We start from the raw sequence: 25,603 nt of genomic DNA on the forward strand, positions 1-25,603 counted from the left end.
TATAATAATATGGAAGACACTTATCAAGAAAAGTATCATATTTTCTTTAACAATTTTTAAAAAAAATTAATTTCAACTACTTCATCATGAAAATTTGGCAAGTAAAAAACTAATGAAAAATAATTGCAAAACACTGTTTATTTATTTATTTTTATTTCTTTTTTTGTACACTAAACCACTGACGACAGAAGTTTTTGTTTTTTTCATATATTTTTTTTATTTTTTGTAAAGCAATTGAATAGCCCCTGAAAAACCATAGCTGCAAAATGAAGCCTCAAAGTTAAATGATATATAAAACAACAAAAGATTTTTTTAAATAAAAAAAATAATAAAATGAAAAAAAATAAGCTTGTCAATTTTATCAAAGTGAGAACGATTGTTCGTGTCGAAGAAGCCCCCCCCCCCCTCCCCATTGAATGTTTCATTGAATTTTAGTTGTTATTTTTATTTAATTTTGTTTTATCAAAATTTTATTTATTTTTTTATTTAACCATTGTTGTTATTTTAATATTAATTTATTAATCTCTGCATCTTTGAATTTATTTAATTAATTATTTACCTCTTGTTTAAATTTTTTTCATTTTTGTTTATCTGTTTTATATTTTTTTATTTAAATAATTTGTTTATTAAATTTCTTTTTATTTAGTAGTAGTAGTCCATTGTTGTTGTGTTGTTGTTGTAGTTGTTGTTTTTTTTTTTTTGTTTATTAAATAATTGAATTGGTCAATCATAACAAAATAAATTGTCATTTCATTGCGTTGGATATTGATGCATATAAGTAACCAATGGTGGTTGACCAGGTGGTAATTGTGGTGCACCAGTTGGTGGTGTTGGTGTTGCTTGTCCAGGTTGCCATGTTGCACCAGCAGATGCTTGCATTCTCATGCTATTCATATATTGTTGTTGTTGTTGTTGAGTATAATATTGTCCATAATATTGAGCTGCTGCTGCTGCTGTTGGTTGTAAAAATTGTCCTTGCATTTGTGGATATCCTTGATACCAATAGCCCATTTGTTGACCATAACCATATGGATATTGTCCAGCTCCAGCACCAGTAACATTCTAATAAATAAATAAATAAATAAATAATAAATAAATATATTATAAATGAAAAATAATGATAAATAATATACCTGTTGTGCTTGTTGATTTGCATTTGGACCAACACTATTTGGATCACCATTTTCTTTACCCCAAAAACATTTAACAACACTACCATTAATTTCTGTATTATGTGTTGCTTCAATAGCATGTGTTGCTGCTTCTTTTGTTGTAAATTTAATAAATGCATAACCTTTATCTTTGAATACTCTAATTTCACTTATAGCACCAAATGGTGAAAATGTTTTAGTTATTAATTCTTCAGATATACCATTTGTAAAACCACCACAATAAACAGTACAATTTGTTGGACTACTTTGAGCATAAACCTCTTCGTAGTTTGGTTTACTACTATTTGGATGTCTTGGTCTTTCTGATCTTGGTGGTGGTGGTTTTCTCGTTGACCAATTTGTCCTGATACTACGTGAACCTAACCATTGTCCATTCATTGATGATATTGCTGCTTCAGCTTCTGATTTTTTAACAAATGATACAAATGCATAACCTTTACTTTTTAATGTTTGTGGATCACGTACAATACGACAATTACTTATTTCACCAAATGGTGCAAATGCTTCTTTTAATGTTTGAGTTTCAATTTCAGGTGATAAATCACCAACAAATATATGATGATGATTACTAGTGTCAAGTTTTGGTTGATTACCAGGACTTGTTGCCCAATTAACTTTTATTTCTTTATCAAGAAATACTCTTTTATTCATAGCAAGTGCTGTTGCTGCATGTTGATGATTCATAAATTCAACAAATGCATATGGATCATTACCTGGTTCACGTATTATTTTACAACCTTTTACTGGTCCAATTTGAGAAAATAATGTTACTAGTAAATCTTCAACTACATTTGCATCAAGATTACCTACGTACAATGTACGAGGATTACTTTCTTCACTCATTTTTTCTTTCTTTTCTTCTTTTTTCTTCTCTTTGTTATATATTGTTTTTTTTTTCTATTATTCTGCTCACTTCTGAAAAATTAAAAGAGCCGGTTAACTCAACGCCGACAAATCAAATTATATCTATTTTTTATTTTTATTAAAAATAAATTCAACAAAATAGAATGAAATTAAGATGCTACTTTGACTCTCTTTTTTTTTTTTTTTTTTTTATTTCCAACAAAATTAAAATTTCACCAACACTGGGCCACAAAAAATCATCATCATCATCAATATTAAAAAATTAAAAAAAAAAAAAATTATAACACGACTACTATTTTAACATTTATACTGCCACCTTTTGAGCTTTGCTTATCATCAATACCGTTAAATAAAAAAAAAAAAAAAAAAAAAGTATGTGTGTTTGTGTGTTTTATAACTTTTTTATATATATTTCATTTTTTTTTTTTTTTTTTTAAATTATCGTTTACCAAAATATAAACACTTACCATGTATTAATTTTTTGTTTTTTTAACTTTATTATTGTTGAATTAAGCTTTAATTACCTTTTTTTTTTTCGTTATTTGGTATTATTTGAATTATTAAATTTATAATAATTTATAATAAAAAAATTAAATTTATTTTTTTTTTTTTTTTAATATGTAATGAAAAAAAAAAAAAAAAAATTCACAGCCACCAGAGCCTACTACTATCGCAAACACTTGATGTTTTACATGTATGCATTTGTGATAATTTTATGATATTAATTTGTTATTATTTAAATAATATATTTATTCACTTAATAGACTTTATTTATTGGTTGTAAAAATATGAATATTTAATTACGATGATAATTATATTTAACGGTTTAGTATGAAGCTGTTTGAGATACAATATAAACTACACACACCCAGACCTGTACGTCATACTAACATAAAATGGCGGCTATGAGAGGTGCGTGCGTGCCTGCGACTATGCTGACATTGCTGACAATGCAATTGCGGATCATTCATGCAACCTGACATTTTTTTTTTTTTTTTTTATTATTAATTTATTACTCTTTTTTCTCTAAAATAATTTTTTGTAATTGTTTTTCTCTCTCCTACCTCATCAATTAATATTTACAACAATTAATTTTAACTTTATCAATTATTTTTCATTTCAACAATTGTTAATTAAATTTTTTTAATTATTTATTTATTATTTTGTTTATGTTATTATTATTGTTATTTGCAAAAACCACTGTTGTCTCTCCTCGCCCCCCGCGCGCGCGATTTCATAACATTTTAGCGGGAAAATAATGGATTTCTATTGGTTTAGATTTTTTTAAAAACACCGGTAGATTTGCCATTTTTTTTTTTTTTTTTGCTAAAAATATATTAATTAATTAAAACTTGTTAATATATATATATTTTTTTTGGAGTATATTGAGGACAGAAAAAAGGTAGATGTTTAATTAAGAAAAATTAATGAAATATGATATAATTTCACGATTATAATTGCTTTTATTGATATAAAAAAAAAAAATTAGGTAACTAATAAATAAATGAGTATCTTGAATAAAACAATTATATACTTTATATACCTTATTTTAATTATTAAAAATTTTCTAATTAAAATTGGCTTTTTTTTATTATTAGTTTATTTGTATTTACCGCTGTTTTTTTTGTTCTAGATTAATCAAGATTGAAGATTAATTGAGCTATGTACTCTTATCTTGTGCGATAAGCAGATTGAGGCATACTTTGAGTTATCATGTTCAATGGATTGAATACATATACTCAAATGAATATACCACTAATCTATTATGCAAAAACAACACAGAGAAAAATAGAAAATATGAAAATATATTTTATCAATGAATTAGAAATCCTGGGGGAAAAAAATTATGGCTTTTATTTTACGAGACAATCACATGAAAATTATTCAAAAATAATTTCCAGCAAGCTTCATAATTAACTGTACTATTTTTTTTTTTCACCCCCCATAATTAATTGTACTTGTTTTTTAAATTTAATTTTTCAGCTATATTCTGCTTTACCGACTTAAAACCCCATAATTTCCTATAATTAAACACTAGAAAAACCATAACGCGCATGCTCTATTATAATCACATGATTTTAGCCCTTTTTTGCCCTATTTTCAACCCTAATTAAATGCAATTCAATGCAATCAAATGCAACTGTCTCTCTCCCCCGATACACACGGGTGTTTGTTATTGTTTATTGAATATTTTGAGGTTAAACACTGTGTGCAATACAAAAGGAAAAATATAAAAAAAAAAAAGAATAATAAAAGCAACAATTGAATAATTAAATAATAGATCTTGAAAATGGCTCATCCAGAGTCATGTCAAGAAAGACAAAAAAATGAATTTGAAGTACTCAAGGTAAGTGATCAAGAAAAATAATTTTATATTGCATCATAAAATTTAAATAATATTTATTATTATTATTTATAGTCAATATTTGGTGATGAACTACATGATTTGAGAAAAAATAAAAATAAAAAGAAATGGCAACCAATGGATATATCAATAACTTTAACACCACAACAAGGTATGTCTGGACCAGCTGAAATATATGCTAAAATTGATTTATGTTTAACATGTAATGATAAATATCCAGACACACCACCAACAATACAATTAAATAATAGTCTTGGTTTATCAAATGAACAAATATCATGTTTATCAAATGAATTAAAAATTTTATCAAAACAATTAAAAGGTGAAGTTATGATATATGATCTTGCTCAACATGTACAAAAATTTCTTCATGAAAATAATAAACCTGGTACAAAATCATTTTATGAAGAAATGGTAACAAGACAAAAAGAAAAAATGCAAACTGAAATGCAAGTTATGCAAGAAAAAAAATTACAAGAAGATAAAGAACGTCAATTAATACAAGATGAAATATTAAAACGTCGTGAAGCATTACAAGCTGAATTACGTGAACGTCGTGAAAGTATACAATTATCACAAACAATACAATCATTGTCATTGTCACCATCAACATCATCATCATCATTATTATCAGAACGTGGTCAAAAAACAATATCAAGAAGACGTCATAGAAGTTCATGTGTTTATTTAGATGATAAAATTTGTAATCATCAAGGTACTGAGTTAATTAAATTTGATAATAATTGGGGTGATAGAAATGTACATCGTGGTAGATGTCTTGGACATAGTAGTAAAGGTTCAAATGTATATGCTGGTGTTGATAATACAAGTGGTGAATTATTAGCAATAACAGAATGGTCATTAAAATGTATTACAAATAATGATTCATCAATAAATGATACAAGTGATTTACAATATGCCATAAAACAAATAAGTAGTATTGAACAAGAACTTAATTATTTACAAAGATTACAACATTCAAATCTTGTTAGATATTATAATTTAAAATACATACAAGAAAATGATGAAATAACAATTTATATTGTACAAGAATTTGTTGTTGGTACAACATGTTCATTTTTATTAACTGAAAATTTTCCAGTAACACCAGAAATGCTTCGACATATTACAACTGGTGTATTATCAGCACTTGAATTTCTTCATAATAATAATATTGTACATAAAGATTTACGTGATACAAGTATACATATTGATCGTCAAGGAATCATTAAAGTATCTGATTATTCATTGAATAAAAGATTATCTGATATTTATCATTCAAATTGTTTAGCTAAAAATGATCATGATTTTCCAACAATACAAGGTAGAGGTGGTAAAAAATTAGACATATATAGATTTGGTATTATATTATTGTCATTATTAAAAGGTAAAATTATCACTGAAATTGATACTGATTGGGATAAAAATATTGTACAATCAGAGATACGTGATTTTTTATCAAAATGTTTAACAAATGATGAACGTTCAAGATGGTCAGCAAATCAATTACAAACACATATATTTATACGTACACCAATAATACATAGTATATCAAAACCTGAAAAAAATCATGATAATGAAAATAATAGTACTGAATCAGAGGAACAAGCTAATGATATGTCAATGTATTTGACATTGTTAGGTGGTCAATCAAGAATTCAAAATGAATTTGAAGGTCTTAAATGGCTTGGTAAAGGTGCATTTGGTGATGTTATAAAAGCTAGAAATAAATTAGATGGTGGTATATATGCTATTAAAAGAATACGTCTTGATGCTAAAACAAAACAATTAAATAAAAAAATAACACGTGAAGTTAAACTTTTATCACGTTTAAATCATGAAAATGTTGTACGATATTATCATTCATGGATTGAATGTGCAACAATGGATGATACAAATACTAATGAATCATCAACATCAGCATCACAAACATCTGATGAACAATCTCTTGATAATAATCATGATGATGATGATGATGATGATGATGATAATGAAAATGATGCTTCAAGTGATGAAGATAGTGATGAAGATTGGGATCTTCTTCGTCGTACAGCAAATGAATCATCTGATTTTGTTGAATTTGAAAAAGATGATGATGATGATGATGAAGAAGATGATGATGACGAAGAAGATGATGATGAAGATGATGAATCAAAAACAATTAATAAAACAAATAATGGTAATAATATTAAAAAAAAAATACAATTTATGTGTATACAAATGGAATTTTGTGAAAAAAGTACATTACGTACAGCAATTGATAATTTTTTATACAAAGATGAAGAAAGACTATGGCGTTTATTTCGTGAAATAATTGAAGGCTTGGCACATATACATCAACAAGGAATGATACATCGTGATTTAAAACCAGTAAATATATTTTTAGACAGTAATGATCATGTTAAAATTGGAGATTTTGGTCTAGCAACAACAAATATATTTTCATCATCTTTAACACAATCTTCAACAAATGATAATGATAATAATAATAATATGTCAGATAAATTATTAGTAACATCTGATACAGATAAATGTAATTCAATGACTGGACAAATTGGTACAGCATTATATGTTGCACCAGAATTAAATTCAAAAACATCAAAATCAATGTATAATCAAAAAGTTGATATTTATAGTTTAGGAATAATATTATTTGAAATGTGTTATAAACCAATGGATACTGGAATGGAAAGAATTAAAACACTTATGAATATACGTATGAAAGAAATAATATTACCAGATGATATTAATCAAGGTGATACAAATAAAAAATTAAAATTATTAAATTTATTATTAAATCATGATCCAAGTCAACGTCCAACATCACAAGAATTATTAACATCAGAATATTTACCACCACCACTTGAAGAAGCTGAATTACAAGAAATGATTGGTCATACATTATCAAATAGTCAAAGTAAAGCTTATAAATATTTAATATGTTCATGTTTTGATCAAAATGTAACACCAGCTGAAGATATAACATATGACATGATAATACCACAAACAAAATCAACATTAAATAATAAAAATACAATTGCATGTTGTTGTGATTCATCACTTGGTTATGTACGTTCATATGTTAAATCAAAAGTTATTGAAATATTTCAATGTCATGGTGGTATTGATATAACAACATCATTATTAATGCCAAAATCAGGACATATTTATAATGATACAGATACTTGTGTTAAATTAATGACACATTCTGGTTATATTGTAACATTACCACATGATTTACGTGCACCATTTGCAAGATATGTTGCATGGAATAGTATAAAACATCATCGTAGATATACCATTGAAAAAGTATATCGTGAACAAAAAGTTCATGGTATTCATCCACGTGAATTATTTGAATGTGCATTTGATATTGTTAGTCCAACAAAAAGTCTTATGGCTGAAAGTGAATTAATATATATTGTATGGAAAATATTTGATAATTTACCAGAGCTATATAATAAAACATTTACTGTACGTTTAAATCATACATCATTGCTACAAGGTGTACTTATGTATTGTGATATTGAACCAGATAAATATCAAGATATTTACATGATATTACGTGATGCAAGAAGTGGTCGTATATCAAAATTTCAAGTACAAACACATTTAATTAGTTTATGTTTAAGTGATCGTGCAATGGCATTGTTATTTAATCTATTTGATATTGAAAGTTCAGCAGCTAAAATAATAAGTATATTAAAAAGTATAATTAAAAGAAAATGTGATGCATCTGAATATGTTAAATATAGTTTAAGTGAAATTGAAACAGTTATATCACATGCTGAATCATTTGGTGTTAAATTTCCAATAATAATTGCTCCATTATTAGTACCAAATATAACACAATATAGTGGTATATTTTATCAAATAACATGTGAACCAACAAAACCAAGAAGACGTGATGGACATAATGTTATTGCTGCTGGTGGTAGATATGATAAAATGTTAACGACATATCATAAATTAGCAGAAAAAACTGGTTTAACTAATAATACAATAGAACAACATGCTGTTGGTATTAGTATATCATTTGATAAATTAGTTAAAATTGTTAGTGAAGCTGAAAAAGATTGTTATGATTATACAACAAAAATTGATATGAAATATGGTTTAAATGTTGCGGTGTCTTGTACAGATGGTGAACCAAAACGTGATCATGAATTAGCTAATTTATTACGTGAATTATGGACATTTGGTTTTCGTGTAACTGTATTAGATTTATCGACAACTCAAGATGTTGTTAATCATGCACATGAAAATTCAATAACACATATTATTATATTACAATCTGATGAAAAAAGTATATTTAAATTATATACATGGGAACGTGATCATTATAATGAACGTAAATTTTCATTAAATAATATTATTGAACATTTTCAAAAACAAATTGATAATCAATTAAATAGATCTGATGTTAAAGTTACTAATAATTATGATAGTAGTATAATGCCAATTAATGTTAATATACGTTTTTTATTACCATCAACATCAAAGCTAAGTGGAAGTTCACGTAAAAGTTTTAAAAATTCAATGTTAGCACAAATGACAACACATTTACAAAGAATATCATCAAAAATACCAATTGAAGTATTTGCTGTTTTAATTGATATGAATGTCATTTGGACAATTGTTAAACATTTAGAAACTGATGAAAATGAACAAAAAAAAAATTTACAATTTATTATTGAAGAACATTCACGTCATAAAGAATATATACAACAAATTTGTGATGAAATGATTGAAGCTAGAAATGAAAAATCACGTCCATCATTAATTATGTATAGTCTTATTGATAATAAATTTGCAATTATTCTCTAACATAAATTATTACATAAGTATATATTTTTTTAATATGATAATATTTTTGTTATAAAAAATTTAAAAAGACTAATAGTTTTAGATATATATTTTTGTCATTTTTATAACGACAATTGTATATATTTGTATAAAAAAAAAAAAACAACAACAACAGCAACAACAATAATAAAATATTTTTTAAGTAATTTTTTTTTTTTCTTATGCTGAAACGTATTTTATATTATATAAATAAAATGAAATGAATATTTTTAAATTTTGTAGTTTATTTAATTTATTTAATTTATTATTTTTTACTATTATTTATTTATTAAATTAAATGTAATTTAAAAAAGCCCGCTTTAGCATGTTGGTGTGTTATTTCAAGATGGCGAATTAAACTCCATGCACGTGTGTAATCGAAAATCGAAATCAATCGAAATCGAAATTTCGTATAAACTGGTCCATACTTGTCAAGCGTGTGTGGTTATTAATTATTATAAAATAAAATAATAAAGTTTATTAAATAATTATTGATTATTGTCAATAGCATAAAAATAAAATAATAATAATATTAATACAATTAATTATTAAGGTAAGAAAAAAACTATAACAATATATGTAAGAAAAAAAATAATAAAAACATGCTTTTAAAATAAACTTAACCTTAAAAACATATGTGATACATAAATAAATAAATAATAATTAATTAATAAATTATTTAACAGAATGGACGACGAGGTAATTGTTGGTTTTGAAAAACCAGTATATTCAGATGTTGATGATAATGAGGATAATGATGATGAAGCAATTGCCAAAATGAAAAGTAAAAAAAAATCAAAATTAAATGGTTTTGAAGCAATGGGATTAAGTAGTACAATATTACGTGCATTAAGAGAACAAAAATATAATAATCCTCATCCAATTCAAAAAATGATAATTCCACCAGCATTAGAAGGACGTGATATTGTTGGTATGGCAAGAACTGGAAGTGGTAAAACAGCTGCATTTTTAATACCATTACTTGAAAAATTAAAAGAAAGAAGTGCAAAACCTGGTGCAAGAGCATTTATATTATCACCAACACGTGATTTAGCGCGACAAACATTTATTTTTTTTAAAAAATTAGCTAAATATACAGGTTTAAGAGCAGCATTTATTGCTGGTAATGAAAGTATGGATAATCAATATGATTTATTAGTTAAAGAAAAACCAGATGTTATTATTGCTGTACCTGGAAGATTTTTACAACTAGCAATTAATATGGATAATGAATATAAATTTGATAATATACAATATGTTGTGCTAGATGAAGCTGATAGATTATTTGAAATGGGATCAGATTATGAAATTCAAGAAATAATAAATCGTTTACCTGAAACAAGACAAACCCTATTAATATCAGCAACATTACCAAAAGTTTTAACTGATTTTGTACGTGTTGGTTTAACAAATCCATATCTTGCTAAATTAGAATTAAAATTACCAGATAATTTGACAATGCGTTTTGTATTATGTCGTACTGATGAAAAAATTGCTGTATTATTACATTTATTAAAATTTGTTATTAAAAATGATTCACCAACATTTGTATTTGCTGCATCACATCAACATGTTGAATATTTAAATATGATACTTGAAAAAGCAAATATATCAAATGCAATGATTTATGGTGCAATGCATCCAACAGCAAGAGAAATAAGTTTAGCTAAATTTAAAAATAAAATTGTTAAAGTACTTGTTACAACTGATGCTAGTGCACGTGGTATTGATATTCCATTATTGGATAATGTTATTAATTTTCATTTTCCACATAAACCAAAAGATTTTGTACATCGTGCTGGACGTTGTGCACGTAATGATAGAGCTGGTACAGCATACAGTATTGTATCAGGTGATGAACATGCACATTTATTAGATGTTAAAAATTTTTTAAATTTAACACTTGAATCAACAACAACAATTGATACATCAAATAATGAAGTTAAAGCAACAATTGGTACATTACCACAATCATTAATTGATGAACAAGTATCAGAAATACTACGTTGGCATAAAGAATGTGCTGATCTTGAAAATATGTCAAATGTATGTAAAAACAGTTATCAAAAAGTTATGAGAACAAGAAAAATAGCAACAAGTGAAAGTTGTAAAAATGGTAAAAAATTAAATTTAACAAGTGCTGGTATTATTGCTGAATTATGTCCAACAACATCTACAACAACTGAAAATATTGATATATTATCACAAATGAAAAATTATCGTCCATCTGGTACAATATTTGAAATTGGAAAAAAATCAGCATCAGTTGGTTATATTGTTATGAAAGCAAAACGTCAATTACATTCAAAATCAATAAATAAATATAAAGAACAAGAAAATGAATTTAAAGAAAGTATTAAACAAGAAAAAGAATTATCATCAAAACGTGGTAAATTAGAAGAATCAACTGAACAAGATATTGAACAAATATTTGGTGATAATATAAGTTTTAAAAAACGTAAAATGAATGATTTATTTAAAGCACCTAAAAAAGTTAAACGAGAAAATTTAAAAGATGATGAATTTTATATTCCATATGCAGCAACAGATAAAAATATTGAAGAAGGTCTTGCAATAAGTAGTAGTAGTGCAAATGAATTAATGAATAATAAAAATTTACCAGCACAAAGTAAAAAATGGGATAGAAAAAAGAAAAAAATGGTTACTGTTAATAATAATTCAAAAGCTGGAAAAATACGTACAGAATCTGGTGTATGGATACCTGCATCATACAAAACAGATTCATTTAAACGTTGGAAAGAAAAATCTAAAATTGGTGATACAAATGATTCATCAGATGATGAACAAGAATCATCTAAATTCCAAAATTGTATGTTGTTATTTATAGTTAATTTATTATTTTTTTTTTTTTTTTGATTAATTTTTATTTTGTTATTAATTATTTTGTAATTTATTTTTGATTTTTTAGTAAAAACTGGTCCAAAAACTCACTGGGCACGTCACAATCAAAAACTCAAAGATAAAGTAAAAACTAAACAAGAACTCAAGAGACCAGAACAAATATTAAAACAACGTAAATTGGCTGAAAAAAAACAAGCAAGAAGTGGAAAAAAAGGTAAAGGTAAAAAAAAAAGTAAAGGTAAAGGAGGAAAATAAAAAATAATTTTTTAATTGTATCACTTTAAATTGATAATAAAAAACTTTTCAAATAAAAAAAAAAAAAAAATTTCTATTACAAATATAAATAATAAAACCGAATTTAATAAATCCCATAGATTTAAAATAATAACTAAAATTTAATAATGACGCTTATATATAAAATATAAAAAAAAAAATTAATTTCGTATCGGGAACATAAAAATACATAAGAGATATTCCTTATTTCATCAAAAATAATTTCTTTTCTTTATGTTTTCCTAATTAAATCGAAAATTCACTGAAGAATTCTTATATTAAAAAAAAAATTAATTTCGTATCAAAAACATAGAAGTACATAAGAGGTATTTCTTAATTTATCAAAAATAATTTTTTTCCTTTATATTTCCCTGATTAAATTGAAAATTCGCTGAAGAATTTTCGAAAAAAAATTTATTTCGTATCAGGAACATAGAAGTACATAAGACGTATTCATTATTTTATTTAATTTACCTCCTTTTCCTTATAATTTCCTAATTTATTTAGAAATTCGCTGAAGAATTTACGAAAAAAAATTAATTTTGTATCAGGAACATAGAAGTACCTAAGAGGTATTCGTTGTTTTATTTAATTTACCTCCTTTTCTTTATGTTTTCCTAATTAAATCAAAAATTCGCTGAAGAATTCTTAAAAAAAATTAATTTCGTATCAGGAACATAGAAGTACATAAGAGGTATTTCTTATTTTATCAAAAATAATTTCTTCCCTTTATGTTTTCCTAATTAAATCGAAAATTCGCTGAAGAATTTTCGAAAAAAAATTTATTTTGTATCAGGAACATAGAAGTACATAAGAGGTCTTCATTATTTTATCAAAAATAATTCCTTTTCTTTATGTTTTCTTGATTAAATTAATTAATTTTGTATCAGGAACATAGACGTACATAAGGTATGTAATATATTTTTATAATTTAAATTTTCGTGACAAAAAATGTCTTCATATACTCTAGCGGTGTTTTTTCTTCTCCTTACAACTCAGTCAACTCTTATATATCTTCAGTCAATAAAAGATCAATTGTTGATATATGGATTTCAATTTATTATTAAAAATTAATACTCTCAACTGACACAAAAATTCAACTACAATTTAATTGTTAACAATTTGATCAGATTATAATATGCATATCACTTTTCATCAATTAATTATCAATTATTAAAAATATTTCGTTGCGATACAAACGACACCTCTTGGCTTTTTTGTTTTCCTGAATTCCCGCTCAATTTTTGTTTAATATCAACCTTACCCTATTAATTTTTTTTTTTTTTCTCATTCTGCCCATTCTGCTAACAAGAGAGAGAATACACACACTCGCTTTGTAGCCCAAAAAATTTTACAACGTAATTTATAAAAATTAAATCATCAAGTGTTTCGTTTTAATTAAATAAAAATGTCAAAACGTACTCCAACACAAAAAAACACTTTATTTAATTATTTTAAATCACCAAAAAGTGTCGATCCAAAAAAAGATGATAAACCAACATCAACAGCCAAGGATAAAACACCAACAACTCCCAAGCGTGCACCAACAACATCAAGATTAAGAGGTTTGTTATTTATTAATTTTTTTTTTTCAATTTAAAATTATTTCTATTGATTATTTTAATTATTCAATGACACTGACAATCAAGCTGAATTATTACAATATTGTCCAGCAATGTCAGGCTAGAAAAATTCATTGGCATCTATTGGATATAATTCACTACAAAAAAAAAAAAAGAAGCTTCTTTTGTCTGGATAAACACAATAGCCCAACAAAAGAAAATCCTAATCTCCCTCTGAGATTTTTCCCAACCAAGCCAACAATTTTATTTCTACCAAAAAAAAAAAAATAAAACTATTATTGTTATGTTGTTAATTTATTTGTTGTTAATTGTTTAGGTGCAGTAAAAGGAAAGGAAAATAAAACTGATAAAAAAGAAGAAAAAAAAACAGCATCAAGAAGAAAGCTTGTAAAATCAAAGCCAAGTGAAGATGATGATGATGATGATGAGGATTCCAAAGAGGAAAAAAAACCAGCAAAAAAAACAGCATCAAGAAAAAAGCCTGTAAAATCAAAGCCAAGCAAAGATGATGATGATGATGAAGAAGAAGATGAAGATGACAATGATCAAAAGAAAAGTAAAGAAAAAAAAAGAGTTACAAGAAAAAGACCTTTAAAATCAAAATCAAATGAAGATGATGATGATAATAAAAATAATAAAATGGATGAATCAGATGATGAAGAAGAAGAAATTGAAGTTAGTAAACCAAAAAGAAGAAGAATTATTATTCCAGATGAAGACAGTGAAGGTTGTGATTCATCAGATGATTATCAACCATCAGAATCTGAGGATGAAGATGATGCTACTGAATCAGAATTTTCAGAAAATGTTACAGAGAGTGATGCATTTACTGAAGAAACTGAAGAAGAAGAAACACCAAAAAAAAAATCAAGATTATCTCAACCAAAAAGTAAATCATCAACAGCAACAGCAACAAAAACAACAACAGTTATAAAAAAACAAACAAAGGTATATTTTATTAATTATTTTATAAATATTTAAAATTGTTAAAATATATATTGTATTTATTTTTTAGGATGATAATTTTCAACTACAAAAAGCACCAGCTAAAACTGGTCCAGCATCAGGTGGTGATACATGGCCACATCTTAATTATGATTTTCTTCAACCAGATAAAATACGTGATAAAGAACGTAGATTAAAAACAAATCCTGATTATGATTATCGTACAGTATATGTACCAGATAAATTTTTAGATAATCAAACACCAGCAATGCGTCAATGGTGGATACTTAAAAGTCAATATTATGATTGTGTATTATTTTTTAAAGTTGGTAAATTTTATGAATTATATCATATGGATGCTGTTATTGGTGCTAAAGAACTTGGTATATCATATATGAGAGGTGAATGGGCACATTCAGGTTTTCCAGAAATAGCATATGGTAGATTTTCATGTATGCTTATTGAAAAAGGTTATAAAGTTGCTAGAATTGAACAAACTGAAAATCCAGAAATGATGGCTGAACGTTGTAAAACAAGTAAAAAAGTTACTAAATTTGATAAAGTTGTTAGACGTGAAATATGCCAAGTTAGTACATGTGGTACACGTATTGCAACAGTACAAGATCCAGAAATAATAACACCATATTCAAATTATTTATTATCAATTATTGAAAAAATTGATACCAATACAAAGCTATCAACATATGGTGTTTGTTTTATTGATACAACAATTGGTGAATTTCATTTAGGACAATTTAATGATGATCGTTGTAATTCACGTTTATTAACATTACTAAGTCATTATACACCAGTTCATGTTGTTTATGAAAGAGGTAATTTATCACAAGATACAATGAAAATATTAAATACATTATTATCAACAGCAATTAAAGAACCATTACAAAAAGATGTACAATTTTGGTCATCAACAAAAACATTAAAAGCATTAAATGAAGGTGATTATTTCAAGGATGATAATACAAATGAAATAACATGGCCAAATGAATTAAAATTATATTTAAGTGATGATGATAGTTTGAATTTAACACCAGCAAATAATAAAGAACTTGCTGTTAAAGCACTTGGTGGTTGTATTTATTTATTAAAAAGTTTTGTACTTGATCAACAGTTATTATCACAAAAACATTTTCAAACATATACACCACCTGATACATCATTTATTGATGAAAATAAAAGTAGTGTTGGTATACCACCAGTTAGTAGTATGGTACTTGATGCAATTACAATTCATAATTTACGTATATTTGGTAATGATGCATCATTATTAAAAACACTTGATCATTGTTGTACAGCATTTGGTAAAAGATTATTAAAAGAATGGATGTGTCGTCCATCATGTCGTAAAAATATCATCATGCTAAGACAAGAAGCTGTTACTGAGTTAACATATCAACCAGATATTGTACAAGAAGTTAGAAAATTATTAAATAATTTACCTGATTTAGAGAGATTATTGAGTAAAATTCATACACATGGTAATGCATCAAGAATGAAAAATCATCCAGATGGTAGAGCAATTATGTTTGAAGGACAAATATATTCAAAAAGAAAAATTGTTGATTTTATAACAGCATTAAATGGCTTTGAAATTGTAACAAAAATTATTAAAAAATTTCATATATGTGAAAGTGAATTATTAAAAAAAACAACAATGATTGTACCAGATGGTGAATTTCCAGATATTCAAGAAACATTAGAACATTTTAAAACAGCATTTGATCATGAAGCTGCAAAAAAAATTGGTAGTATTGTACCACAAAAAGGTGTTGATGCTGAATTTGATAAAAGTATACGTGAATTTGATATAATTAAACAAGAAAGTGAAGATTATTTAAAAAAACAAATGAAACATTTTGATGGTAAAGTAACATTTGTTGGTAGTGATAAAAAACGTTATCAACTTGAAGTACCAGAATCAAAATGTCATAAAGCAACATCAAAACATGAATTACAAGGACAAAGAAAAGGTTTTAAACGTTATTATACTGATGAAACAAAAGAATTTTTATCAAGACAAATAAAAGCTGAAGAATATCGTAATAATATATTAAAAGATTTAAATCGTCGTGTATTTTCAAAATTTAGTGAAAATTATGATTTATGGAGTATAGCTGTATATAAAATAGCTATATTAGATGTATTATTATCATTTTGTGAATATGCTAAAAGTGTTGATACATGTATACCAGAAATAATTGATAATGACACTGAAATATGTACAATAATTAAAGATGGTAAACATCCATGTATACAAAAAGATAATTTTGTATCAAATGATACTAGTTTAGCTGGTGATGATACAGCATCATTAGTTATATTAACTGGTCCAAATATGGGTGGTAAATCAACATTAATGCGTCAAGTTGGTTTATTAACTGTTATGGCACAAATGGGTTGTCATATACCAGCAAGTAGTTGTAAATTATCAATAACTGATCGTATATTTACAAGACTTGGTGCTAGTGATGATTTATTAACTGGTAGAAGTACATTTCTCATTGAACTCAGTGAAACAGCAACAATATTACAACATGCTAGTAAAAAATCATTGGTATTACTTGATGAACTTGGTAGAGGTACATCAACATATGATGGTACTGCTATTGCTGCTGCTGTTGTTAATTCATTAACAAAATTAAAATGTCGTACATTATTTTCAACACATTATCATTCACTTGTTGAAGATTATAAAAAAAGTCATGATGTATCATTGGCATATATGGCATGTCAAGTTGAAGCTGATGAAGATGATGAAATAACTGAAGAAACAGTTACATTTTTATACAAATTTGTACCAGGTGCTTGTCCAAAATCTTATGGTTTTAATGCAGCAAGACTTGGTGGTGTTCCATCAGTTATTATTAAAAGAGCTACTGAAATTGCTAAAAAACTTGAAAAAGAAGCTAATCAACGTAATATGTTTTCAGCTTTATGTCGTGCTAATTCTGATGTTAAAAGTATTATCAGTAAACTTAAAAATACTGTTCTTGTTTAAATATTCATCATTGCCATTTTTTTTTTTTAACTTGCAATTGTTCGACTTGTTTTTTTTTTTTTTAAATAACTTATCAACATTAATTAAAATTAAACCAGTAATTTTTTAATAATATTATTAGCTTTTTCTCTGCGCAGGACGCTTTCATTTATAATACTTTTTTTAAAAATACATTTACTCATTCATTCTACAGTCGAACAATTGCTTTTCTATTTTTATAAAAATTAGATGTATGTGTTTTTTGTAATAAATAAAAAATTTGAATGCTTACAAAATTTTTTTTATTTCATTTTCAGAGTACAAAAGAGAAATAATCACGACTAATGTGATGTGTTACAGATATAATTTATATTTTTTTTTTTTTCCTTTAAACTCACATCAAACATTGATTATTATAAACTCATCTGATTATTATTATTATTATTATTTTTTATCATATACAAATAAACAGATATACAATATTATTATTATTATTATCATTTGTTGATTTTTTTTTTTTATAAATTGTGTTTAGTTTATAATTTAATTCGTAAAAATTGTGTAATTTATTTGAATATTTTATTTGTAAATTAATTTTCTATTTTTATTTCAAATACAATTATTTATAATTGTTATTAAAAATATTTCTTTTAATTTATCTTGATGAATCTTTTGATGAAAAAAAAAAAAAAAAAATGATAATTGTTGATTGCCATGGTAATTGAATAAAAAAAAATTTACACAAGCTATTTTCTGTTGCATACTGATAAACAGTTTTAATAATAAATAATAATAATAATAAATATATATTATGAGGAAATAATCACGCACGTTGATTAATTTAAATTAGTAAAGAAAATATATATAAATATTTTAGATCAAGAAGGCTTTTACAAAGTTGCTCTTGAGATTCATAGAAATCATTTAAGTGCACCTCGTTTTGCTCGAAATATTATAAGGAATTTATTAATAATAATAATATAAAAAAAAATAATAATAATTAATATAATTAAACTAAGAAAAAATTGCTAAAGCAAAGCAGAAGAAAAATCAACGTGTGAAACGAAATAGAAAAGAAAAAAAAAAAAAAGGTAATAAAGCAAGGTAAAAAAGCACTCTAAACATTATGGTGCATTTAATTTTTTATTGAATCAAAAAAATTATTTAAATTTAATTCCGATTATTATATTATTAAAGACACTCGTTTATTAATTAATTAAAAAAAAAAAAAAAATATCGTATCGACATATCCAGTAATTTAATATTTTAATAAATCTCAAATGTATTTTTTTTTTTTTTTTCTTCAAATAGTTTAAGTATATTTAAAAAAAAAAAAAGAAGCAAGAATGTTTTATTTTTATTTTTGATAATTAATTTGAGATTCTTCTGTTGATGATTCAATGATGATGATGATGTGTGTTGTTTTTATTAATAATTGTTTCTTCGTTAGGTATTTTGGTGGTTGATTTACCAAAGACCGGATGAGAAACCACCTGGTGGAACACGACCACGTACTGGTTTGCTGGTAACACTTGCTGGTGATGAATCAGTTGTTGATCTATTATCACCATTAATACTTGATGCACTGCTACCATTTTGCGATCCACCATTATTTCCATTCTCAATATAACCAGCACCAGTTACTGGATTTCCATCTGTGATTAAAAATTTCATAGAAAAATTAATAAAACATTGTCGTTTTTTTATTGATAACAACTGGTATTTTTTTGGGACAGTTATTATATTTTTTTTTAGGTGAATAATATTGCCTGCAATTGATTCAAGCACACAAAATGTAAATTAATTTAAAAAATCTAACAGCTTAAATAATAAATAATAATAAATATTTATATGCGGTGATAAGCACAGGTGAAAATACCGGTTATACTCACCTCAACGATCTAGAGTGCTGTAAATGATTAAAACATTGATAACAAAAAGTAATAAAAAAATAAAAATTAAATAATACATTTAAATAACAAAAAAAAATTTAAAGTTGCACATTGATGAAAGCCAATAATAATTATCTAATTTATCAATAAAATAAATCTATAAATAATCCTAATTTATTACATTAAAAAAATAATTTATCACTTGCGCTTCAATCAACTATAAATTTTCATATTAATTATTTATGAAAATTTTATATCACTTTTTTAATTTACAGTGTGATTATCATTTATTATTAATCATAAATTTTTAATATTAATTTTTTTTTTTTATAGAGTAGTTTAATGTTGCGGGGATTAAAAAAATAAATATTAAAAAAAAAAATGAGGATTATAATTGGGTTAAGAAAACGTTACCTCTACATTTTCGTAAGTTGCGTTTTATTGGCGTGATAATAATTCCATCGCCAGTTACTGGATTACGTGGCATGCAGGAGCTTCCTCCTGGTTTTTTTTTTTTTGTTTATTTATATTTATTAATTGTTAAACAGCCAACAGGAATAGACCCAAGATGTGTGAAGAGCCATAGAGACATTCAACCATCACCAAAAGCACGTTTTTCATATTTTTTTTTTTTTCAAAATTTATTTTTTATATTTTTTTCAATATTGCACCATGCACCGAGACAAAGATTCATTGAAATTTTCATTATGTGTTAGTGTTTTAATTAATAATATTAATTTAAAAAAAAAAATTTAATTTTAATTAGCATCTCGAGAATGAATCAAGAAATTAATAAATTTTTATTCAAGTAATTTTTAATAAAAATAAAAAAATATATTTATAAATACAAGTTAATAGAAATAGCAAAAAATATATACTTTTTTTATTTAATTAAAAAAAAAAATTGTTAAAATCAATTACACGGGTAATAAATGTTTGAGAGAACAATTTTACGAGAAGAGTTTATTTAACTGAAGTTGTTTTATTGATGGGGTAGGTGGATTCAATCTCGAGATGCAGTTAAATGTTGGTAATTGGGAGGGACTTAAAAAACATGATGTATTAACGCATCTAATGATTATTTTAATCGTGAGAATGTTGTTATTTTGTACACTAGGCAAAGTTAAATTATTATTAAATTGCCAATGTGAAAGCGAGATTATTTAAATGAATTTTAAATTAATAAAATCAATGAGTTTTATTTTATTTATGTTTTTTTTTAATTTAAAAAAAAACTAAAATTATTATTATATTTATTTTATGATGGTATATGGGTTATGGGATTTTATTGAAAAACTATAAAACTGTGCAATTACATGAAGCGAAAAACACAAAAAAAAAAAAAAAGCTGTAACTCGTGTTCACATGACAATAAAGCTGAGAAAAAAAAAATAAATTAATATATATTGTTAGATATTTAAATGAAAAAAATAATGAATAACTTAAAATATGTGTCTCATTGTTTTGATTCAACAGGCCTAATTAGCAATGATTATTTAAAAAAAGTAAAAAAGAAAATGATTATTTAATTTTTTTTGCATTGAAAGCTATTTTATTTTAAATCAAACTAACGAATTTTTTAACTTGATAATTTAAATGAATTAATTAATCATTGGCAAATGGGAAAATTGAGTATTAATTTTGTGTAATGTCATCTAAATTTTGTTTGTCTCGTTGCAAACTTACGAAATCTCTTGTTTCTCCTAAATGCTGCTTGTAAATATTCGACATTTTTTTTATAAAAAAAATAAAAATTAATAAAACAATTTTTTAAATTTATAAATTATATAAAAATTTTCATCTATAGGTTTTACGGGAAATAAGAAAAAATAAATTAATAAATAATAAGGCCTGTGTAACACATATTTCAAGATAACTGTGTTAGTAAAAGAAGAGATTGAAAATAAAAATTAAATAGCAAAAAGAGTCTGTTGATAAAATCTTGACAATCAATAAATTTATAATTAATGTAACTGATGATTTAATTAAATTCTTAATTGAATTTTCATTCAAAAAAAAAAAAAGCTAAATGACAACAACCATCATCACCATCATGATAAACATCACCAGACTCTTAATGAAAAAAAAAAAAGAAATATAAAAAATCAAGATAAAAGTGATAGTGTAATAAAAATAAATAAACAAAAAGAAAAAACCAGGGAAGCGTTTGGATAGTTTTACCTGTGTTATCATTAGTAAATGCATTTCCGTTGATAATGGAATTGCCATTTGATGGTAGAACACCATTAATACCGTTCATCTTTTTAATTGTAAATAAGTTGTCTTGATAATCACTACTGCTGAGTGATATATTGCTGCGCATATGATTTTTTGTATTTGGGTTTATGGGTTCAGGGGGACCAAACAGACGTTTGTATGAATCATTACCAGGTTTATTTCCACGTGGTGAATCTGGACTTGTGTTTCCTGTATTTGTTGAATCACCAAAAAATCCTGAACTAAGCTGCGATTGATTGTGATTTTTAATACGACGTGGACTTGTTTGTCCACTTGATCCAAATATATCACTGCTTCCACCACCTGGTGGTTTCAAGACCCTTTAACAAAAATTAATTAAAAAAACATTTTAATATATTTTCTTTTTTTTAAAAACACGTAGCATGTGATTAATGATACAACAAATTAAAAAAAAAAAAGAAGAAATTATGCAAATATAAAATGGTCTCGCATCCATGGCAAATTGTTGAGGATTTACGGATTGTTGATCATCATCATCATCATCATCCTGGTGTACATCAACATACTGTGTGTGTTTGAGCATTCAAGAGGCCAATTACGGTATAGAGGACCGTTTCTTAAAGGCAACTTTGTTATCATGCACGTGCTGATTATTAATAAAACATTAAATTCCGTTCAGTCAAAATTATTATATTCACATCAATTACTTATTTTTGTATTTATTATATAAAAATTTCTAATGATTTTTATGCTATTGCATGTATTGAAATACAATAGTTTTTGGACACGCGTGTTCTACAATAACAGACACGTGAACAAGGGCAAATTCAACCCTAAAAAAATACGTATAATCATTAGTAAATATAGTATAATATTTTTTGAAGTTTACATTATGTTTTTTCTTTTTTTTTTCTTTTTGGTGACAAAGGTATTTTAATTTAGGGGAATTAATTTTCATTGCGTGTTGTACTCGATTATAACTGTTTTTTTTTTTTTTTTGTTTTAATAATTTTCACAGTGTACATTTGGTTATTAATAATTTTATGAAAAATATAAATAAATTCATGGTTAAATTGTTGATAAAAAAATTGTAAATAAAATTGTGATAGACAGGATATAGGTGTGCCTTGTTTACAAGTTCAATCGGAAACGATTAGCATTGAAAAAAAAACATTAAAAAAAATTAGTAAATGTATTTGTAAATAATAAAAATTTATACAATGTATTTGGTATATTTAATTGTAAAAAAAAAAGAGAAGACAATTATGTAATTAACAAATTAGATGAGTATTGGGAATTTAAAAAAAATATAAATAATAATTAGAAAATTAAATTTTAATAATTTAAAAATAATAAAAATCGTTCGAAATAAATTAGAAGAAATTGATTCGATAGTTGTTTGATGTTTTTATTATTAAAAAATAAATGAAACTTGGATTAATAAATTATGCAAGAGTGATTTTGTCATGGGTACACGATCAACGAAATAAAATACGAAGATAAATATGATATTCAAGGTGGACACGAAGGTTGAAAGATGAATATGATAAATTTAAAAAAAAAAAAAATATATATTGAAAATAGTGGTACCAGGTTCAACTTGTGTCAGCATGACTTTTTTATAAATTTTTTATTATTTATTTATTTATAACTTGTACTCGATTCTTTTTCATTTGCAATTTATTATTTTATTGTTTTTAATATTAGCTCGATATTGTCATGACAATATAAATTTTTTTACTATTGTAATAATAATATTTTTATTATATTTATATAAAATACTGTGTCACGCGATTTAAAAGAAAAAAATTCAAAAATTATTTTTTCTTATAGCTCATATTTATATTGACAAAAAAATAAATAATAAAAATTTATTTGAATTTAAATAAATATATAAACTTTGAAAATAAAAAAAAATAAAACTCGTACAACAAAGAACAATGGTTTCAACAAATTATGAAATAATAATAAATAAAAAAAAAAAAAATATAGCTGACAAGCAAATTTGTGTGTAAATCATAAAACATATATTCACACGATGAAATCTCTTGTCAAACAAATAAACCACCTATTCAAAAACCAGCACGTGCGAATTAGAAAAAAATAATTAAAAAAAGAAAAAAATCTATATATTAAATAATAATTTATAAATAAAAATAACAATGAATAAATTTCCATAGAAATTTAACAAAGAATAAATTTTGTAAAATTAATATATTTTTATGAATAAATTTGCTGATAAAGTTCTAAATAAAATACAAATAAAGTAATGAAAATCTAAATGTGATTTATCGATTATAGATCGATTTAATAAATGTTATTTAATATATTTAATTTAACAATATATCAAAGATCAATTAAGATAAATTTTAATACTCAAATGTTCATCCCTTTCTTTATGTCAAGGTTAATTTTTTATTAAACAATTGAAATATATTTTTTAAATTTTATAATTGAAACGAATTGACGCTTGGTACTTTGATAGATAAGAAAAATAAAAAAATATATTTTCCATCGATATCTCAAGACTTTACGAGTAGTTGGTTCATTATTAACGATGTTAAGCTTTATTATAGTCCAGTAAAATTCAAAACCGTTACAAAACAATTTATCGCTATTTCTAAGAGGTTTAATTTACAAGTATTTTATTATTAAAACCATCTTCGTTTTATTTATATACATTTTTTTTTTTTTTTTTTTTTTTATTATATACAGTTTATTTTTAATTTAAAATTATTTTTTTTTACACAATTACCAATTTTTTTATTGCATTTTAAAAGTACCGTATTTCATCTGGTTCCATCATTTGTACTTTAAATCAGGTGTTTTTTTTTTTTTTTTTTTGTTAATAAAAGTTATTATTATTTTTTTCAAAAAGTTATTTAGTGAAAGTATCATTTATTAGAAAATTAGGAACAAGTCTTTGTCCTGGTATTTCTCAATAAAAATACTGTTATTTTAAATTGAAAAAAAAAAAAGTAAATTAAATTATTTAAATGATAAATTAGTTGACTTTTTTTTTTAATTAATTTATTTATTATTCAATTCGGTAGTTGTGTAATTAATTAAATAATAATTAGCATTATTGATAATTAAATTTTCAAGTTATATATCGACAGAAAAAAAAAGTTATTTAAATTTATTTTTTCGATATAATAAAATGATAATTTTATTTATTTTTCTTTCTTTGTAAATTAAAAAAAAAATATTATAAATAAAATCAAGATATTTTATTATTTGTTTTATTTTTTTTTAAATAAAAAATATTTCAATTTTTAATATAACGTCAAAGATGTTGGTGATGAAATGGCTTCTTGGTGGTGTTGTTGTAAATTAGACGAAGCCTTGAGAAAAGCTTTGCATGACTGAATATATTTTTTTTTAATTTTTAATATGGGGTTAGTATCCCCTAAAGCTAGTCACGTGGCACTGTGACTTTACCCTTTTTATTAGTTGTATTTACAATGTTTTTTGTCGTCCATTTGGAAGTCGTAGTATTTTTTTTTTTTAAACTGGAGAAAATAAAAAAGTCGTCTCGAGTGTAACATTACGTAATTGTTGTAATACAATACTCGAAATGAACGGAAATATGATGCGTCCTGTTTCCA

The 25,603-nt window shown here is 24.7% G+C and overlaps 5 protein-coding genes across 10 annotated transcripts in view; 3 read left to right on the forward strand and 2 right to left on the reverse strand.

Moving 5' to 3' along the window:
• Positions 1-546: 546 nt before the first annotated feature.
• Positions 547-2,416, reverse strand: LOC122854319 (nucleolysin TIAR). The gene is made up of 2 exons (XM_044154839.1): positions 1,134-2,416; positions 547-1,062 (listed from the first exon to the last, which is right to left on the reverse strand). Exons 1-2 carry the CDS (start codon positions 2,013-2,015, stop codon positions 751-753), a joined length of 1,194 nt encoding a protein of 397 aa, XP_044010774.1. The 5' UTR covers positions 2,016-2,416; the 3' UTR covers positions 547-750.
• A 1,745-nt stretch (positions 2,417-4,161) lies between these two features.
• Positions 4,162-9,228, forward strand: LOC122854308 (eIF-2-alpha kinase GCN2). Its single transcript, XM_044154826.1, has 2 exons — positions 4,162-4,383; positions 4,456-9,228. Exons 1-2 carry the CDS (start codon positions 4,327-4,329, stop codon positions 9,226-9,228), a joined length of 4,830 nt encoding a protein of 1,609 aa, XP_044010761.1. The 5' UTR covers positions 4,162-4,326.
• Positions 9,229-9,936: 708 nt separating this feature from the next.
• LOC122854312 (ATP-dependent RNA helicase DDX54) lies at positions 9,937-12,433 on the forward strand. Its single transcript, XM_044154830.1, has 2 exons — positions 9,937-12,076; positions 12,176-12,433. The coding sequence occupies exons 1-2, from the start codon at positions 10,024-10,026 to the stop codon at positions 12,361-12,363; spliced, it is 2,241 nt and encodes a 746-aa protein (XP_044010765.1). The 5' UTR covers positions 9,937-10,023; the 3' UTR covers positions 12,364-12,433.
• A 1,256-nt stretch (positions 12,434-13,689) lies between these two features.
• LOC122854309 (probable DNA mismatch repair protein Msh6) lies at positions 13,690-18,256 on the forward strand. The gene is made up of 3 exons (XM_044154827.1): positions 13,690-13,946; positions 14,281-14,912; positions 14,980-18,256. The coding sequence occupies exons 1-3, from the start codon at positions 13,790-13,792 to the stop codon at positions 17,923-17,925; spliced, it is 3,735 nt and encodes a 1,244-aa protein (XP_044010762.1). The 5' UTR covers positions 13,690-13,789; the 3' UTR covers positions 17,926-18,256.
• Positions 18,257-18,707: 451 nt separating this feature from the next.
• Positions 18,708-25,603, reverse strand: part of LOC122854320 (microtubule-associated protein Jupiter) — a 31,073-nt gene continuing 24,177 nt past the window's right edge. For 3 of the 6 annotated variants that reach the window (XM_044154844.1, XM_044154845.1, XM_044154843.1), the window contains exons 2-3: positions 21,978-22,354; positions 18,708-19,559 (exon numbers count right to left, since the gene is read on the reverse strand). In XM_044154844.1, coding sequence (XP_044010779.1) covers positions 19,372-19,559; positions 21,978-22,354 — 565 coding nt within the window. In that variant the 3' untranslated portion in view covers positions 18,708-19,371. Of the gene's footprint in view, positions 19,560-20,210; positions 20,298-21,482; positions 21,507-21,977; positions 22,355-25,603 lie in introns of all 6 variants that reach the window. The other 3 variants (XM_044154841.1, XM_044154840.1, XM_044154842.1) reach the window with 2 other exon arrangements.

This window comes from Aphidius gifuensis, linkage group LG4 (assembly GCF_014905175.1).
Source record: "Aphidius gifuensis isolate YNYX2018 linkage group LG4, ASM1490517v1, whole genome shotgun sequence".
Taxonomy (NCBI): domain Eukaryota; kingdom Metazoa; phylum Arthropoda; class Insecta; order Hymenoptera; family Braconidae; genus Aphidius; species Aphidius gifuensis.

Excerpts from the sequence above, each read along its gene's own strand:
- LOC122854309 (XM_044154827.1), top strand. The coding sequence starts at position 13,790 with ATGTCAAAACGTACTCCAACACAAAAAAACACTTTATTTAATTATTTT. Across the intron at positions 13,947-14,280 it reads AACAACATCAAGATTAAGAG|GTGCAGTAAAAGGAAAGGAA; the intron begins GTTTGTTATTTA and ends TTAATTGTTTAG. Across the intron at positions 14,913-14,979 it reads TTATAAAAAAACAAACAAAG|GATGATAATTTTCAACTACA; the intron begins GTATATTTTATT and ends TTTATTTTTTAG.
- LOC122854308 (XM_044154826.1), top strand. The coding sequence starts at position 4,327 with ATGGCTCATCCAGAGTCATGTCAAGAAAGACAAAAAAATGAATTTGAA. Across the intron at positions 4,384-4,455 it reads ATGAATTTGAAGTACTCAAG|TCAATATTTGGTGATGAACT; the intron begins GTAAGTGATCAA and ends TATTATTTATAG.
- LOC122854319 (XM_044154839.1), bottom strand. The coding sequence starts at position 2,015 with ATGAGTGAAGAAAGTAATCCTCGTACATTGTACGTAGGTAATCTTGAT. Across the intron at positions 1,063-1,133 it reads CAAATCAACAAGCACAACAG|AATGTTACTGGTGCTGGAGC; the intron begins GTATATTATTTA and ends TTTATTTATTAG.
- LOC122854312 (XM_044154830.1), top strand. The coding sequence starts at position 10,024 with ATGAAAAGTAAAAAAAAATCAAAATTAAATGGTTTTGAAGCAATGGGA. Across the intron at positions 12,077-12,175 it reads ATCATCTAAATTCCAAAATT|TAAAAACTGGTCCAAAAACT; the intron begins GTATGTTGTTAT and ends TTGATTTTTTAG.